At 46.8% G+C, this 17,550-nt stretch overlaps 1 protein-coding gene across 1 annotated transcript in view; it reads left to right on the top strand.

Annotated features, from left to right (window-relative positions):
* Positions 1–15,264: 15,264 nt before the first annotated feature.
* Positions 15,265–17,550, top strand: part of DUSP26 (dual specificity phosphatase 26 (putative)) — a 4,157-nt gene continuing 1,871 nt past the window's right edge. The window contains exons 1-2 of the mRNA XM_010284908.1: positions 15,265–15,376; positions 17,452–17,517. Coding sequence (XP_010283210.1) covers positions 15,265–15,376; positions 17,452–17,517 — 178 coding nt within the window. The remainder of the gene's footprint in view (positions 15,377–17,451; positions 17,518–17,550) is intronic.

The following is a 17,550-nucleotide window of genomic DNA, read 5'->3' as shown; positions in this document are numbered from 1 at the left end:
GAAAGAGCTCCAGAGCTGTTTTGCTTCCATTAAGCAATGAAAGTATGAGGCCAGGTCACTCAAGAGCTCATGTTGGTTACTGAGCTCTTCTAACAAGCATACCACATGTCCGCCAAGTTCATTATTCCCTACCCTGCTCTTTGGAGACAGCCCCAGAGCTCATGCTGTTTTGTAACCTCACAGATTAAGAAACTGGAGTTGCAAAGAATGCCAGTCTGCATGACCAAACCCAAAGGGGTCAGATATTTTCCCTTTGAAAACTAAACTACATATTTACATGTGCTATTTGTTTCCAAAAAAAAAAAACCAATTTGTAAGTGACAGACAGAGGCTGCGTCTTCTATGTGAAACACTCAAAAGCAAGCAGGAATCATTGGCCACACATAGACCTGCCTCTCTGCATTATACATTTTCATATCTTAAATTTGGCCAGTTGTGTGGGTGTGGAAAGCTCAGCCACAAGCCGTGTTTCTTGCAGTGAAGAAGGAAGTGAACACAAAGCAACAGAAAGGGAAAAGAACAGCAGGTAAAATGAGTGCCTTGTAGGAGTCCTCCACTCATTACTGCAATGATGATTTGACTTGTGCACTTTTGCTTTTGGGCTTCTTTCCTCCTTGGAGACAGAATGCTTAATGGTAAAATACCACCTTTGGTAAAGCAGAACTAATATTTAACAGCTGCAAAGCAACCAGTTCACAGTGGAGTCAGCGTCTTCAGAAGAGAAGGAAGGGGGAAATGTCAGGGGCACAGCAGGTGCTGCAGTTTCCTCCCAACCTGCTCGTGTCTCTCTTTAAAGTGGGTTTATAGATTGCTCATTGCCACGTCTATAGGCAGACTGCAGATCCAGCACTACACACGTGTGTGTGGATCTGTGACGTGTGCGGGTCACGGCTGTGAACACACTTGTCCACCTGTAAGATATTGTGTTACCTCTCCCTTCACCTGGAGGTGGAGTCCCCATGGCCCTCTCTGAATGCCACCAGCTACATGTACCAACATAGACACACCTTATTACACACATCAGTATACCACTACACAAACTCACACATGACTGCAGCCACCTCAGAAGAATGTGACCCTGCTCACAGCCACAGAGAGGTCTGAGCTTTGCTTCCCATCCTAAAGAAGCTGGGAGCTGTGAACAGCTAAAACCATACCAGCTGCAGTCTGTCCAGCCTCTCCAAGACCACTCATGGGCGAACTTCATTGTAGGGAATGAACACTGAGGTCCCGGCTTAGCCCTGTGTACAAATTGCAGTCCTTGGGATATTTGCACTGGAGGAGAAGGACAGAGCAAGCTGTGTGCACACAGCAGATTGCTGAGCCAACAGAGGAAAGGAAAATGCAAGCACTTCCTATAGAAATATGTGACAAGACACTGGAAGAATTTGAGGCAGAAAAGTCACTGTAGTTTTGTGTTCTGTAAGAACTTTGTGGGCAGAGAAAGAGTGAACTTCTGACACTAATGGACATTTCTGAATCAGCTCTTCCAGCAATTGCTGAGACTGTGCTGGAAAGCTGAGCACAGGCATTTCACAGACCGAGCCTTTCCAGTGACTGGGTTACTATTCTCAGTAAGGGTCTGCATTCAACTCTAAGACCTCTCTGCTGAAAAGGAAGGGGAGACTTCCTTTTATCTCCCCAAATCTATGTTTGAAGGCTCAGTTGTCTCCTTTAGATTCTCACTGGTTTTAGTGGGAATCAGGCACACGTGAGGGAAGTGAGGGCAGAATCAGGACTTGGAACTTGCTTTGCCCACTGTCGAGGGAAGAGGCAGGTTGTGTTCCTTACCCCACCTTTCAGAAAAGCGTCTTGACTACATCTTGCCAAATTGGGACCTTATTTTCACTGGGGAAGCTGCTGTGGACTTGGTCCCACCAGAACATTTCAGAAGTAACCCCACAGAAATCTCACAGACACAGATCTGTGTTACAGTGCAAGAGGAGTAAGTGGGAAACTGGATCCTACATCTGCGATTGGGAAAGACAGATCTCGAAAGATTAGTTTCCTCACCTATAGTTTGCCATTGTTTCCTGTTAACTGCATCATCGAAATCAGCACCTTTCCACTTCTTTCTTAACCACCTCCATGCCAACACAGCCCTACTATTCCCAGCGGAGTTGCTTTGTAGATATGCTATTTTAGTGGATGGCAGAATTTGACCTGTCTTGTTGCTGACACAATACTTTCCTATCATTCCCACCATTCCTAAGGAATTACAATAACTCTGCATTATTGCAAGACATGCATTATTGGCTGAATTCTCCTCCTGCTCTGGAATTCCAGGAGTATGTACACATATTCCAGTTATATTATTAATTCTAGCCAAAGCTTGGCAAGTCCAATATGTGTATCACACCAGTTACAGCTATAGCATGAGTAATTTGGGGGAGGAGGGAGGTGAGGGCGCAGAAGAAGAAAGAGCTTCTCCAAATCCTTCAGCTCTTCACTTGGACAGCATGAATGAGATATTTAAATACGTTGCCATGGAAACAATCACAGAGGGGGTCTTTGTGTGTGTGTGAGTGCGTGTGTTTTACTAATCCCAAAGGGGGTATTTAATTGGAATCAACCACAGCTTTTTAACTGTGTTTTAAATTGGAGAGAAATAAAAAGAAGAAGCTGACAGAAAAGGAACATTAAATAAAAGGGGAAAAAAAAAAAAGCCCACATGAAACAAGATGGGGGGAGAAAGGGAAATCAAAAGAATAAATTTACTGTAACCGGCAAAGGATTCATTAGGGTTACAACAAAGCTCTCTTCAATTTCCCTCCTATTGACATTAACGAGTTTGATGTAGGTCCAGTCTGAAAGGCAGCAAGAACGTCTTGCTCTCTCCCCCTCTCTGCCTGGTCCCAGGGAACCAAGCAGCTGTCTGTAAATTGCTCCACACAGGGGAATACGGCTTCTTTTCTTTCCTCCTTGCGTTTTGCTTTGTTCGACCGCATCTGCATTGAGTTGTGCCCTAGGAGCCTGCCTCACCACTTTCCACTCATTGCAGCATCTCTCCTCCCTCCTGGACTCTCCTGACTGGGACAAGCCATTTTATTGCCCATGAACTGGAGATGTTAGTTATTACTGTCCTGCAGCTTGAACACATTAGGCTTACCAGGGTTATTTTTGGTCCCGGCAGCAGCCCCTCTAGGCTCGTAATTAACTATTATTATTGTTAATGTTAATATTGAAGTTGCTATTTAAGGTGAAGGACACTGTTAGTATAAGAGCAACCTCACTGTAAGTAAACTTATTCTGGAAATTAGAATGATTTCTAGGCATTGGAAAGACTGATCCTGGACTAAGGGCAGCGGGAGAGGAAGCCTAACAGTTTTAAGAGAAAATTTGATAGGGTATGAATGCAATTTTATCTCAAAGAGCTGAACTTCATGGTCCAGAAGGTCTTTTCCAATCTCTTGCTCCTATGTTTTATGCTTTTTGTATTAAAATGAGATGTCAGAGGGTCTGAATTACAAAGCAGTGTGTATTCAGTCATGCACACACAGACTAGGAGACAGTTCCTGACCCTTGTGTAAAAAGACAAGATTACATTTGAGATTAATTCTGCACGGACGGAGGTGCCAATACTTACACATTAAGGAAGGAGCATTGATCCCAGATGCCAGGATCAGGCTCTGGGATGTTCTGCTGCAAACAGAGCCAGCACAAAATTAGCACACAAGATAGACTGCTGGGAGGAGTCCAGAGGCATAGCAAAAGGAAGGGACTTATTCAAGGTCCAGTTTTAATGTTATTTTTAGATACAGCACATTTTCACCATCCTCTGGAGCTCAGGTGACAGGAGAAGCTAGGTGATTTTGTCATTATTAATAACCACCTATTGGACTCATAAATGCAGCTGTTAGAAACTGGGAATGCCCAGGGAGGTGAAGAAAATCAGAGCCTGAGCAGGTCCAAGCTAATTCAGCCTCAGCCTTGTGTAACCCTGCAGACTGGCTCTATAACATTGATAGAACTGTGTGAAGAGGCTGTGACTGTGATGGAAGTGCTCTGCACTTGGTACTGTCCCAACGCACAAGAAAAGCAGTCTGTCAGAGGTAAGCCTCAAAGACCCTGCTGCACTGTCAGGAGCAGCTTTACCTCATGGACCAGAAATTAGGACATGCTGAGCTCCCATCAATTGAAACCATTATGTTTTGGCAATATTCTCCCTTCCCACTTGGCCATTCCTTGGCTGAATCTTCCAGTCTTCACCCAAAACAGCTCCAAGCCCTAGCTCAAGTGCAGAAACTTCTGCTTGCTTCTCCCTCCTTTTCACCATAAACCAAACTCCTCCTGCCAGCCTTTCCCCTCACTCCCCCCACTCTTTGAAACTGGCACCTTCCTTGAAGAAGAATAGCAAGAAAGAAAATGTATAGCTGTAATAGATTTTCCTCACTGGAGTGTACATTAAATTTAAGGCTTTGCTCTGGACACTGAATGGTTGGTCATTAACGCACCTCGAACCAGCAGCATAAAACAATCCTCATAAGTGCTACCATGAAAAATGGTGGCAGAGATCAGAAGTGATCAGAATGCAGACGGGAGCTGCAGCTCTCGGCATAAAAATGATTAATGAAAAATCCCCAGCATCCTTTCTTCACTTTGCAAGGGAGAAAGCAAGTGAGCTTGACAAGAACAACGGCTCCTTTAGGAATGATATGTCTCCAGGAGATTCCCAAGGCCTTGTTGCGCACATAATAAATTGCCCTTGTCACTTTTGGGAAACTTATGAAGAAAGATCGCCAAAGCCAGCAGAAGCAGTGAGGGAAAAGAACAAAAGATTCAACCCAAAAGAACCCAGCCTTGCCTGGGAGATGCACCGGCTCTGCTCACCCCTTTCCTCCATTTGCTCGGCAAAGTGATTTTGAAGTGAACAGAAGGAGTTGGGTCCCCAGGCTCATAAAATATCTGTCAGTGTCTGACAGCAGTAAAGCCAAGAAAGGGACTGCAAGATGCAGAGCTACAGATCTTAAACCCTGCGTTAGAGAAAGCAGAGCACGCCACTGAAATGCTGGCCTGTGCTGCCATGGCAGATGCTTGCAGTCAGGTGTCCAGGTGACTGACAAGGATGTCATAGTAGGTAAGTGCTTTGGCTTAGGAGAGCTTGCTTCCTTCCTGAATTTAGTCAAATTTCTTAAATGAATGGTGCAAATCAGCTAATCTCTTCCTGCCTCAGTTCCCTTACCTGTAAAACAGAAATGTTTCCTTTCTATGCTGCTTTGGCTACTAATACTCAAATTCTTTGGGGCAGGCACTGTCTCCCACTGTACATGTGTATCACATAGCTCAAGAACGTGACCTTGCAAATACAAGAGCCAACTGTCATACAAATACAGCCAAGCCTTTTGATACTGCTGTGGTTCTCCTTTAGGCATGCAGTGCTGTACAAGCTGTGCCACACAGACTGAGCTTTATCCCTATGAGTTTGCATAAGCCAAACCACTGGTGAGGTGAGGAGGGGTTCAAAGGAAGGGGTCACACTGGGAAATCTGCTTTAATTTCCTGCTCTGCCTCAAGCTTCCATGTGACATTGTAAATCACTGAAAGCAAGAAACATGAAGATAGATGGACTTTGCAATGCTTGACTGGTACTGCCCAAAGCACACAGGGACCATCTAACAGAGTGCAATCAACACAGCTCTGGGCAGCTGTTTGTGCGTACGCAGGAAAGGCAATTTAACAGAGCAGGGGTCCTTCAGGCAGCGACTCAGGAGTGAGATAGTTTCCCTTTGTGAGTCATCTGGTAGGACTTTGGACCTTGCAAATGATCTTTGTGGATTTTTCCTTTAGTTTCTCTCTGTCACACTCTCTGTATTTTAATGATGGGGATGGCAGCACTTGCTGTTACCCTTCTTTCCTGTGGGCATTCGTTTGAACACCTGCTGCAGGTGGCTCACCCTCCCTTGCTAAAGCACCATCAACCTCAGCTGTGAGAATATTTCTATGAATGCCTGCCAGGTGCATGGAGAAGATAAAGGCAGGTCCTGCATTGATGGCTGCTTTTTGGTTTTCTGTCACTGTTCCAGGACTGGCTGTGGAAGGAGAGCTGGATGGTGGTGGGTAAAAGTACCCATTGGCAGAACAGGGATGACCACGGTTAAACAGATGCCACTAATTCTGCATTGTTATTCCACTGAGAAAAATAGAGAGGAATGGCTTTTGCTCAAGCACCAGCTCTCCCAGGTCTGTGTGGGGAGATAACAGCCCATTGAGGCCAAGTTAGCACTGGTGTTGGTGAGAAACATATTGTGGAGTTGGAGGAAGAGCTTCATTATACCTCCTACCTCTGGGCAGTGTAAATCATCTAAGAGCTGCTGCACAGCAGTGACTCTTCTCACTAGGGCAGCCTTGCCTAGAGACACTTGTTTACCTGCTGTGATACCCTCTTCGTCCCAAGGCTTTATGCAAGGTAGGCTCTGGCCTCCCAGGCTCAGCCAAGTTCTTTCAAGGTATTTGCCGCCTTCTGTGCAGTGCTGGAATAATAGTGGCCAGTAGCAGGGTCATTTATTTGGCCTTTCATCCTTCAGCGTGATGGATGAGGATACTAATAAATAGCTGCCTCTATGAGAAAGTCTGTTTTTGGTCTGTAGCTCTCGTGTGGCTGTAGGAATTGTCTTTCTTGCTCACCTGCTTTGTGAACAACTGTTGAAGACTTCTGGGTCTTTGAATGCTGTGCCCAGGGTTAAAGCTGGGCCTTGCGATAAGGACTGGGGATTTTCTGCTCCCTTGCTGTAAGTAAAAGCGAGTTTCTTCCCTACTTACAGTCAGATCCTTCCCATGGGGCAGTGTCTCCAAGGAAGCCCCACAGATGCCCCTGGGGCTTCATCAAACCTTCATGGATTTCACAGCCTGTTAAGTGTCAGCTCCCTTGGCATTTCCCAGCTCCCAAGGCGCTCTGTTCCTGAGGGACTGATAGCTGCTGTAACTTCCGGGCTAAGGAATCACAGCTGCATATGCCTCAGGAGAAGGGCAGAGGGGGAAACAAGGAAATATCCTTACTGGTTACAGAAAAGTTAGCAAAAGGAAAGCTATGACATGGGAGTGGTGTACAGGAGGCTTAGGTTCAGGGATGAGTTTGCTTCAGCTCCTTGCATGACTTTGCAGCAGCAGTCATTGTGCAGAAGTATGTGCTTTAATTTTCTCTCCTGTTTCTAAGCATATTTTCTATTATTTTCTGTCTTGTCTATGCAAGACAGAACTCAGGATAGATTTAGATACCTGCATTCTGTGACTGTATGTTTCCTAGTGCCATGGGACACTGATTTCATTTGGATTTCTAATTTATTTCACAACACTGTGGAATAATTAGAATTATTAAAGCCAAAATGTTCTTTGCTGCCTGTTTCTATTAGGCAAAGCAGCTCAGACTGTCAGGTCTTTGGGGAGGGAGGAGAAGGTTTGTTTTTTACCACCTCCCAATCTTTTGTCCTTCATGACCTTTACTTCTTTTGCTAAAATTAACATTCGTGCAAAAAACAGAGATGGAAAATTGGCCCCTCTTCCCATTGCACCAAACATTCCTGCAGAGGAAAGGTTATTCTTTTCATAGCTGTGCTATAGGGCATATCAGATGATACGATCTGCCCTTTCTCAAGCTAAATCATCAGCTCTAATATGTTTTCCTTCTTTCATTATTACTATCCTCTCCTTGGAACATGAGTGCTTTCCGTGTTGACTGTAACATTACTGTCTCTGCTGGTAGCAGATGGAAAGCCAAGCTGGAGGTACAAGTCATGTTACCATTAAAAGCCAGCAGCGAAATGTAATGGTTTCTAATGTAACCCTTCAAGTCATTGACAGAGCTGTTTCTCAAAAAAAAAAAAAAAAAACCACCCCAAAAAACAACAAAGGAAAAAACCTCAACCCTAAGGCACAGCTAAGTGTACTGGTAAAATCCTGTCTTAAAGATGTTGAGAGTTTTACAAACTGGATTTGGTGGAACTGGGAATTTTTAGCCTTTTATTGGAATAAATCAATCAATCAAGTGAGAACTTTCCTGGGCATAAGCAAAAAAGAGTTCCCATACTATGAAATCAAGCAGCCAGTCTTTCAAAAGGAGGACTGTTCCTGACAATCTAATTTGAAACATCAGTTTGGGGTCTAATCAGCTGAAGCAAATCAGGCCCACATAATCTTGAGTGCATGCAATGAATCAGAATTTCTATCTGCTAGGGAGAACCAATGTGCCTGCATTTGTTCTAAGAAAATGAGTGATTTAGAAATGGCAAAACATTTTGTTGCAGTTTGTTAACTTAAATTGTTCATTTTGGGTTGACCCAGTGTAATTATTCCCCCCTGCTGACATTTTTCAATTCATAATGAGCTAAAGGTTCCTAGGCAGCTACAAAGTTTACGTGTAGATTCTGGTCCCAGTTGGGCTGGTTTCATGCTGGTGCCAAGATGTTGACTTCAAGGACATGCTGCTTGTTAACTTGCATAAGCAATGCAAAGATCATAGCTGGATCACTCTTGTACAGCCAAGGCAGGAGAGTGGTTAAGGTATCCTGCTAGAGAGCCAGGCTGTCTGGGTCCCCGCTTTGTTCAAAATTGGCACAAGAGGCACATCTCCCTTGACGCGGCTGTTAAAGGCAGCTGGCCATCTGGGTTAGGGAGTGCTGGAAGGGCTGAATGTGAACTCGAGCCCTGCCGCTCTCCTGGAGCTTTGGCTATTGAAGTTAATATCCCTTAACTGTTGACTTGCTGAGGCCTCTACAAGCTTTCTAGAGCACCATGGCTGGATCATTCTCGCCCAGTTTAAAGATCCTTTCCTCCTTCACTTCCCGATCCTGTACAGCCAGCTGCCATTAGAGAGCAAACCCTGAACTCAGAAGGAAAGAGAGGAGCTGATTTTGATTCATTCCACTTGTAAATTTAGCGCCTTGCCATTGTTACATCTTTGGGAGCCCTATAGCCAGTATGGGATTTTAAATGCTCTCTGTATTAGCTGTCTCTCCCTTGTCCCATTCCCTGCTCCCCCCCTCCGAGCCTACTCATTCCGTATTCAAGGAGCCGCAGTGAGCCTTTGTGCTCCCAACGCCCAGCAGTCACCATTGAGTCTCTGTTCATCAACAAAGAGAAACCTTATCTTCTGATGGACACATACAGCACATTCTCTCTGACATTTAAATCTCCCTTTGTAGCCAACTCAGATATTTTCGCTGTTAAAAGAAGACCGTAGAGCCGGGTGATTTCATTACTGCAAATGTTATTACAGTGAAAGCCTGTTTAAGACATAATGTCACTGAAGGGAAAATAGGATCTAGCAGCAAGTGTGGCCTGATGGAGGGTGCTGGGATTCATCACAGGCTGAAAGAAACCTCTCAGACATCAGACGTGCTAATGGAGCAGCTTTTTTCTTCATCAAATCAAACCAGCCACTTCCTCAAAGCCCTAAGGCTAGGAATTAGAAAGAAGATTGAAAGGAATTAGGCACCCAACTCTCACTGACTTTATATTTGAGCTCCTAAGCTGTTCTTGCTATTTTAGAAATTATAGGTGGGCTGTTGGGGTGCTTAGTACCACAGACACAGTGAATAGAAAAGCATTGTGTTCACAGCAGCCATGGGCCTCAAAAAGACACTGCTGCTGCATGTCCATGTTCATAATGATTAGTTCTTGGTCCAAGAACACTCAAGAATAGAAATAATCACAGACAGGTCCCAGCCTCCCTGAAGTCAGTGTGAATGTGCTAGGGACCTGGCCCCAATTTCCACCCTGATACAATTATAATTCCTTTCTTCTCCAAAGCAGATTTCCCTAAGGATTTTGGATCTGCAAGAGTAAAATTTGAGCTTCTAGAGTCAGAGGTGTCACACAGACCGATCAGCACTCAGCTCTGGGAGCATGCAGCTTCGCACACATGGGTTTGAGCTGCACTGTGCAAAGGTGGTGGTTAGTTACGGAGCAGAGCCATCCAAACGGATTTACACCGTGTTCTCAACCCTCTGCCTTTGAGGTACGGTTTTCGAGTGTGGATTTGCTCTATTTTGAAGATTGCTTTGCTATGCAAGATAGATGCGACCTTCATCTTAGCCTTTAAAATGTGTGAGTAGCTCAGACTCCTTGCTAATGGGGATCGTAAATGTCTCGGCTGTGCTCCCTTCTGGGGGGGTGTGGGTAGTCCTCTTCCATTTGACATTTTTTCAAGCTTTGAAACACAATGAGTACCAGGTCAACAGCAAGCCTCCCACCAGCTTCAAGAAGGTTTGGACTGTGCCCCAGCTTGCTCTGCTAACAAGATGTGACAAGCTGAAGTGAACAGTTAGACAGAAAGCATCAGGATTTCACAGCATATTTTGCCAGCAACTTACTGTTTTTTCAGCTGTTTTGTTCTTTGATTTTTTTCCTCCTTGCTCTGTAGCAACTCAAATCTGTCCCAGGCTGCCTCTGACATTAACAAGACAGTGGATGACAGGCGAAATGCGTCCACGAGCAATTCAGTCTCCCTGCTAAGTAATCATAAACACTACAAGTTTGCAACAAAGCAAGCAGCTGTCTTTCTCCCTCTGGACAAGACTGCTTCCTCACAAATTGAGGCTCTGCAGGTTTTACAGCTGTTGGACAATGAGTCTGGTGCCTGTTATTGCTGCCTCCTTTTTTTTTTTTCCTTTTTCTTTCTTTTAATGGAAAGTATCTCAGCATTGCCAGAACTCAAGAGGCCCCCTCCAGTAGTGAGTCAATACAGCCAAGTGATGAGGCTTTAGCTTTCTGGCTGACGCTACTGGAATGGGCACAGAGGGGTTATGTTACCTGCACATCCTCGTTTCCAAGGGCTTATTACCTTCTATCACATTTCTTCCAGGGAAGCAGATATTTATTTGGGGGCTGGGAGAGGACTCAACAGCACACAACTTCTGTCCCAAAGGTGCAGAGGGTGAGGAGCGTGGGCTGGACTTGGGAGAGCCCCTCGGAGGGTGGTCACCTTGAGCTTTGCAATTTCCTTCCAGACTGATAGAGCATGTATAGAGCCCTAAAAGAAATCTTTATCCCTGACCTAAATGTAGGCAAGTAGAGGGCAAAGATTACTCTTTATTACTTCATTACTTTGATAGAGAGTTGATCCTACCCTGGATTGACTGGCCACATGACCTTAGCCTTTTCAGATAAATTTTCTATGATATATTCTGAGGCAGCCTGTAGTGGACCCCACGTTGACAACGTTTCATCCCTGGAGCAGTTAGAGAAGAGCCTGTGCCACAGTGCAAGTGGTGGATTTGCCTCCTTCAGCTGGTAGTTATTGCCCCTCAGCTGAGCACACAATTCCTTCTGGGCAGTTTCAGTGTCAAGTAAATCACATTTGTTCAAATCTCTTTCAGTATGCAGCTGTAATGCTGCTCTGTCATCCTGCACTACCCTTTTCAACAATGCCACCTTCTTACCCTGACTGTTAACTTATAGTAGGCTTAATTTCACCTTGTTATGGTACAGCTATCTGTGCCCTCTGCACTCCCTCCATCTGCCACCCTCCTCTGCAGTGGATCCATCAAATAGCACATGTTGGGTGAAATACATATATTCTTTCTATTTATGATTGAGTATAATAAAGTCTGGCTCCTGTGCCTTCCAGGTGGCTTTTGGACACGCAGCATTTAGTGCGTGAAGTGATTGATCTCTGATCTTTAAAATAGAGCTGTGAAGACCACAGTGAATTTGCTTGCATAGGGAGTATAAAGCCAGGAAATGGCAGCTCTGAAACTCTCTAACCCCTGCCCTTTATTTCCTTGTGTTGAGTTTTCCACACCTGACAATGCGCAAGGTGGTGATTTATGTATAACCAGAGCAGCCTCCAGTGGTTGGATCTGTGAACTTTTCCAAGCAGCCCTCTATCTTAGCTCACTTGAGGGTTTTGCAGACCCCAACCCTGATTCCTCCCTGCTCCAAGCTCAGCATAGGGGAAGGGGGGAGAGCTGGGGGCAGCGGGTGCCCTGCTTGTTCTGCTGGGAGCCGATTCTGTCCCTAATTGAGCCGAAAACAGCTGCTGCATCCTGGCTGCCACAGGCCTGCTGTGCACAGCGGTTTTTGACAACAGCTGAGATACAGGGATACCCTGGCCGCCTCTGTCAGCATCCCACCCCTGTTGTAACAGCAGCACACCCCACAGCAGGCAAGTCTGTCTGTCAGGGGATATAGGAAATCTCTGCCAGTGCTATCCTTAAACTATCCAGCCCTGTAGGTACTCTCAGCAGCGGTGCCCATGACTGGGGGAAGGCAGACCCTACCTCTCCGTGTCTCTGTGGCTGTGCTCCTGCATAATCCTTATCTGCCAAGGACCAGATGATCCTTCTCAGTTAGTGGGCTCAGGCATCAGGGAGTGATAAAGCTCACAGGCAAGTAAGGTTGGGGGACACCTTTGTGTCCTGTCCTGCAGCTGGATGCTTCTCAGAGGGAACAGCTTTAAGGGAATTGCTGCCAGCAAGAGAGAGTGGTTTTGGGTTGTTTTTTTAAATTCTCTCCCTGTGCCTTGGTGATTAGTTCTCGGAGTGGTTTTTGCTTCTCAGGGCCCTTCAGGGCAAAACAGGTGAGAGACATGACTCTGGCGTGGGGGTGGTTAGAAGGAGGTGAGGAAATTGGGCAAGATGTATGTGAAAGTCACAACAAACCCCACACGATGTTTGTGCCCCCACCGAGCCTGCAGACCAGTTCCAGTGCTGTGAGTGGCCTCTTGTCTTCAAGGACAGGAGCTTCAGAAGCAATGTACTGAGCTGATAAATCCTACCAGCAAGCAAGGAGCAGCTCAGTCTCTGCTACATCACTGATGTTTATGGAAAACAAGGAGAGGAGGTGAGGCAAAGAGGTCTAGTTTGTGTCTGTGAAACTTCCCTTATAAAAAGATAGGTTGCTGACACTTTTCCTTGATGCAGCTGCCCAGGCATTTCAAAGCATCTGAGATTTCATTATCTAAAAGGCAGTCACTAGCTTTGTTGGGGACTTCTGGCTGCTTTACAAAGCAATTCCAGTATTATTATTGGACTAAAAACCTAACAACTACTAATCCTCTGTTTAAATGACCAGTAAGTTCCCTGCAGGCAATGCTCTGCCAAGACATTTATCCACCTAATTTTATTTCATGTCGTTTTTTTTTAATTCAGATTTAACCTTTTGTGATAGGGGTTGTAGGCTCGTCTATTCAGAAGCACTTTTTACAGGCTACTGGGAATATAATTCCTTGGTGCAGGGGAGGGAGAGGGCCTCTGCTTGTCCATGTTAAAGGTGCCTCGCAGAGCTGTGAAAGTGCAAATTTCCTTTTAGATCACTCAACCCCTCTTTTTTGGAGGAGCACTGCCAGGCAGAAGTGAAAAGCTCAACCTTTCTGCAGGTAAGTAGAATCAAGTGCCTGATTCAGGATACAGGACAGGCTTTTCCCAAGCGGGCAGCATCACACAGCAGTGAAATACTGTTAGCTCACTGAGGACAGCGAAGCCAGCCCTCACCCATGACCTCCTGTTGTCTGTGCACCCCTGGGAGTCTGGGCATGGAGGAGCTGGAGCAAACCGTGGAGGGAAGGGATAAATCAGGTCTCTGGGTTCTGCTTCTCATGTGTTGCACAGGAGCCAAAGGGTGGGACCAGCAACTGCTTCTTGCTGCCTGTTGCCTGGGAGCAGAGGCAGCTGGCAGCAGGGCAGCATTTCGTGATGGCAGGAGCTTTTGGAGACCATGCCAGGAGAGGGGAAGGCTGCCCCTGGCCAGCCCATGGGGCTATACCTACTAGCTCTAGCATGCTAGATGGAGTAGTACTAGTAGCTAGGACAGACGGAGCTGGAGTCTCTGTTCCCTGAGGATCAGGTGAGTATAGCTGGCAGGAGGGCTTATGGGTACCCTCTGGATCTGCATCTCTGAGAGCTTTGTTAGTCTTGTGTGTGGGTCTCTCCTGGGCCTTGTTAGCACCATCTGAATATTTCTGCAGGTGCAAAGGAACTGGAACAAAGTCCATCATCCCTGGTACTCAGCTCCAACAGCGGCCAGCAGTTACCGTCTGGGGAAAGCACTTAAGAGCAGGGCATAACCCAAATGCCCTCCTGAGTATATCTTCCAGCTTCTGGGGCGTTAGCAACTTTCAAGGCTGAAGCTGTATCCAGAACTTCTTGGGGATGGCTGAGAGATCAGAAATCCAGGTGTGTCCAAAGTCTTTTTGAACCCATGTATGCTGTTAACCTCCAGTACAGCTCCAGATAACCCTGTCATTTAGCTATGCATGGTGTGGGGAAAAAAACAGGCCTGTGATATACTGAAAGGTGCATGCTGCTTTGAGGCTGCACTCCTGGGACCTGTGCTGTCCATGACGGATGTTGAAAAAGCCCAGCTAAACCTCATCACATGTACATGCTGCAGTGCAGATGGGACAGGATGGATATCTGGTGATGCTGAGATCATCCTTGAAGCTTCTGGGATTGTATCCTGGGAAAAACACAAGTTCAGCTGAAAACAAACCAAGAAATTTTCCTGGTTTTTAATCAAATAGGAGTGGGAGAGGGAATGCCACAAATCTTCTTAGGATGTGTTGTTTGGCCTGGAACAGCATGTTTCGATTCTTCCTCAGGTTGTTTTTGCCACCACACTCCTACTTTCTGATTTGAGTCAAACTTTTAAATTGAACGCCAGCACTTCAAAAGGAAAAGGAGAATATTTTGCTTGGAAAATGTTTAACTGAAATATTGCAGCATTTCTGAAATGAATGGTGTCATTTAGAAAATGTCAAAACACAAAACTTCAATCTTTTGAGCTTCCTCTTTTTTCTTTTTTTTCCCCCCTGAAAAAAGTGTTCCCTGACTTTGACATGAATTTGTAAATAGTTTGTCATCTCACCACATACATCCTGCCCCCCCCACCCCAGCTTATTTTCTTAGCAAATGAAGAAAATGCCGCCAAGCCCTGGCTCTGCCAAAGAGACCCTAGCAAGGGGGGAGGACAAGGTCAACTGTAAAAAAAAAAAAACATGAAGGAGCATCCTCTAGAGACAGCTACAGATTTATGATATGGGTAATCGTGTCATCAGTACTACTTCATCGGCTTTTTCTTCTCTCCTTTTCTGCGTGCCTGTGGCTTTTGGTTTGCTGGAGGAGGAGTGAGAGAAAAGCTGGCAGGAGAATTTTGATATGTTATTGTTCCTGTTGTTTTTGTCTGCGTAGCAATGGGCACTTATGTGTATGTCTGTGCATGCTTGCATGCTATCTCTGCATTTGTGTCCATCTCTCTCATTCCTCCGTTATCCATCCATGCACAGCATGATATAAACAAACCTGCCTCTGGACATGTCATGGCTTAAAATAGATGTTCATACATCAGCCTTTCTACAGCAGCGGCAGCAGCAGCAGGAAGACATGGCCGACTGGATCTGACTGCAACACTCACTTTGAGCTGAGAAATCACAGCCCTCACAAAGGTAGAGTAACGGGGTGGGCGTCTCCTTCCTCCTGCGTGTCTGTCTGTCTGTCTCTGCAGAGTGTGCGGGGCTGAGCAGCCTGCGCTTGTTCAGCAATGCCTATTTGGAGCTCGCTCTGTGCATCTAGGCAGGCTCTGGCTGTTTCTCCCCTCCCTCCAAGCATGGCACAACTGGCAGAGGGGCTCGGGAGGCAGCCATGAGCGTGCTCGGGGGAGTGGGGTGCGAGCCCCTGGGCTTGGCTGCCCAAAGCAGGGGTACAGCCAATGCCTGTCAGGGTTTTGGGTGCCAGGAGTGCTCTGGGATCTGTTCTGAGGTCTTGGATGTGGGGCAGTTTTTCTTCCCCTGCAGCACTTTGGGGGGGCTGGCATGGTGGTGCGTTTGGAGTGGGAAGCTGGAAGCCAGCTTTGGGCCTGAGGTTTCTAGAGCTACATCCCAGGATAGGTGTGGGTTGCTATTTTTGCAGCCAGCTGTAGAAATAAGAGGGTCTGCTATATGGCTAGTTAAAGCCTTATATTGATGATTTAGTTGCTTTTTTCAGACCCTTCTTCTGTTTGTTTCTTAACACTGCCCGAGGCTGGTGGCATGTGGCTGTGGTGCAGCCAAGGTCACACAAGGTTTAAGGGCTCCAGCACACAGCCATGCTGAATGCCTTTTCCAGGTGGGGTTTGCCAAGTCTGAATTCCCAGCACAGAGTCCAAAATTCATCCGGGCAGGGGAGACATGTCAGGGTGAGATCTGGCCCGTACTCCGTGCTGGGGGAGTGTGGTGTGCTCGATGCCAGAGATGAGCAGTGTGAGCAGGGCTGACCTCTCCTGTGCAGCACCCCAGCGTGCCAGGCAGGGTCTGAACTGCCACCCTGGAACAGGGAGTCGGGGGAGAGACATCCATGAGTCTCTCTGGACTCCCTCTGAGCTCCCCCATGCCCTTGCAATGTTTTCCTCCTCTGCACATTGCCAAGAAATGGCTGGAGGCTTCTTCCTTCTGCACCATTGGCTGCTGGCCGGCGCCTTAGGCAAAATGTCAAAGCAGACAGACATGCTCTGATCCAGCCTGGGCAGCCCAAGGTCGCTGTGTTTCCTCCCCTGAGTCCCAGAGACAACTGGCCAGTGCTGAGCTGCTGCTGGGGGGCTGTTGGGATGCTCTTTGGATGCTTTCCAGGGCAGCTCAGGGCAGCAGCAGTGATGGTGGGAAAGGGAATTGTATTCTCATGTGTGGGGGTTTTTGTCAGTGGGGCAGCTGACAAAAGGAAAAAAAGGCAGCTCTGACGAATGTCTGGCTGCAGAGACTGTTAACTGCTCCGTGTGGGTAAGGCTGTCCAGCAAGGTTTCTTGCAGATGTGTGACAAGTATTGGCATGATCTGAATGTTTGAGAGCAGAGCTTTGTCCTAGACGATCCACTCTGTAAAATGAGCTTTCTTGTCCCCTGAAATTAACTGTTCCCACCCGAAACCAGTCCTAGGTGTTCAACTGCAGTGGCAGGACTGCTGTACTTGGAGGGGTTAATCCTGCGTCTCCCTCCCCAAAGGCTTTTGTGCCTGGTCCGTAGCAGTCTGGGTCCTGGCCAGACTCTACGTGGTGCCATATGGAATCCTCCACCTGTTTGGGGGCTTTTCCTCCCCAGTCCTGGTGGCTTGCCCAGACCTGGCTGCCTTTCATTGCTTCTCACCACAGGTTGGCAGCATCAGTTTTTGAGCTGGCATTGTCCCACTGGCAGACAAAGCCCCAGAGCCAGCTCAGAAGGAAGGTGGTCCTGTGTAGAACATCTCTTGCCAATGTGGCCTCAACCAAAAGTCGTGGGGCTGGAGCAAAACCTCAGCCTGTGGAGACTCAGCAATCTGGCTGCCTCTCTGGCTTCCGTCACCAGCCCTGGTATCATAAATTCTCCCCAACAGTATTGCTTCTTGGAAGGGGATGTAGGTGATAGTCTGTCTCACACTGGGAACCTCTGGGTAGCTGACTTGACACAGCCCTCTCACCAGGACAGTGAGAATTGCCTGCTTTGGCCAGTATTTCTACAAAAGGGGTGGAGTGAGAAATCCCCAGTTCTAACGGCGTCTCCACTGCTTCCATCACAGGACCGTGGGTGGCAGCAGCAGCAGAAGCAACCTCCAGGCCACTCTGCGGCCTTCACGAACCCACAGGTATGCCTTGTGGGTCTCGGCAGCGCCCATGGA

Source organism: Phaethon lepturus, unplaced genomic scaffold (genome assembly GCF_000687285.1).
Source record: "Phaethon lepturus isolate BGI_N335 unplaced genomic scaffold, ASM68728v1 scaffold10264, whole genome shotgun sequence".
NCBI classification, from domain to species: Eukaryota; Metazoa; Chordata; class Aves; order Phaethontiformes; family Phaethontidae; genus Phaethon; species Phaethon lepturus.
Note: the sequence above shows the minus strand (reverse complement) of the source record. Positions and strands in the feature narration are given on the sequence as shown.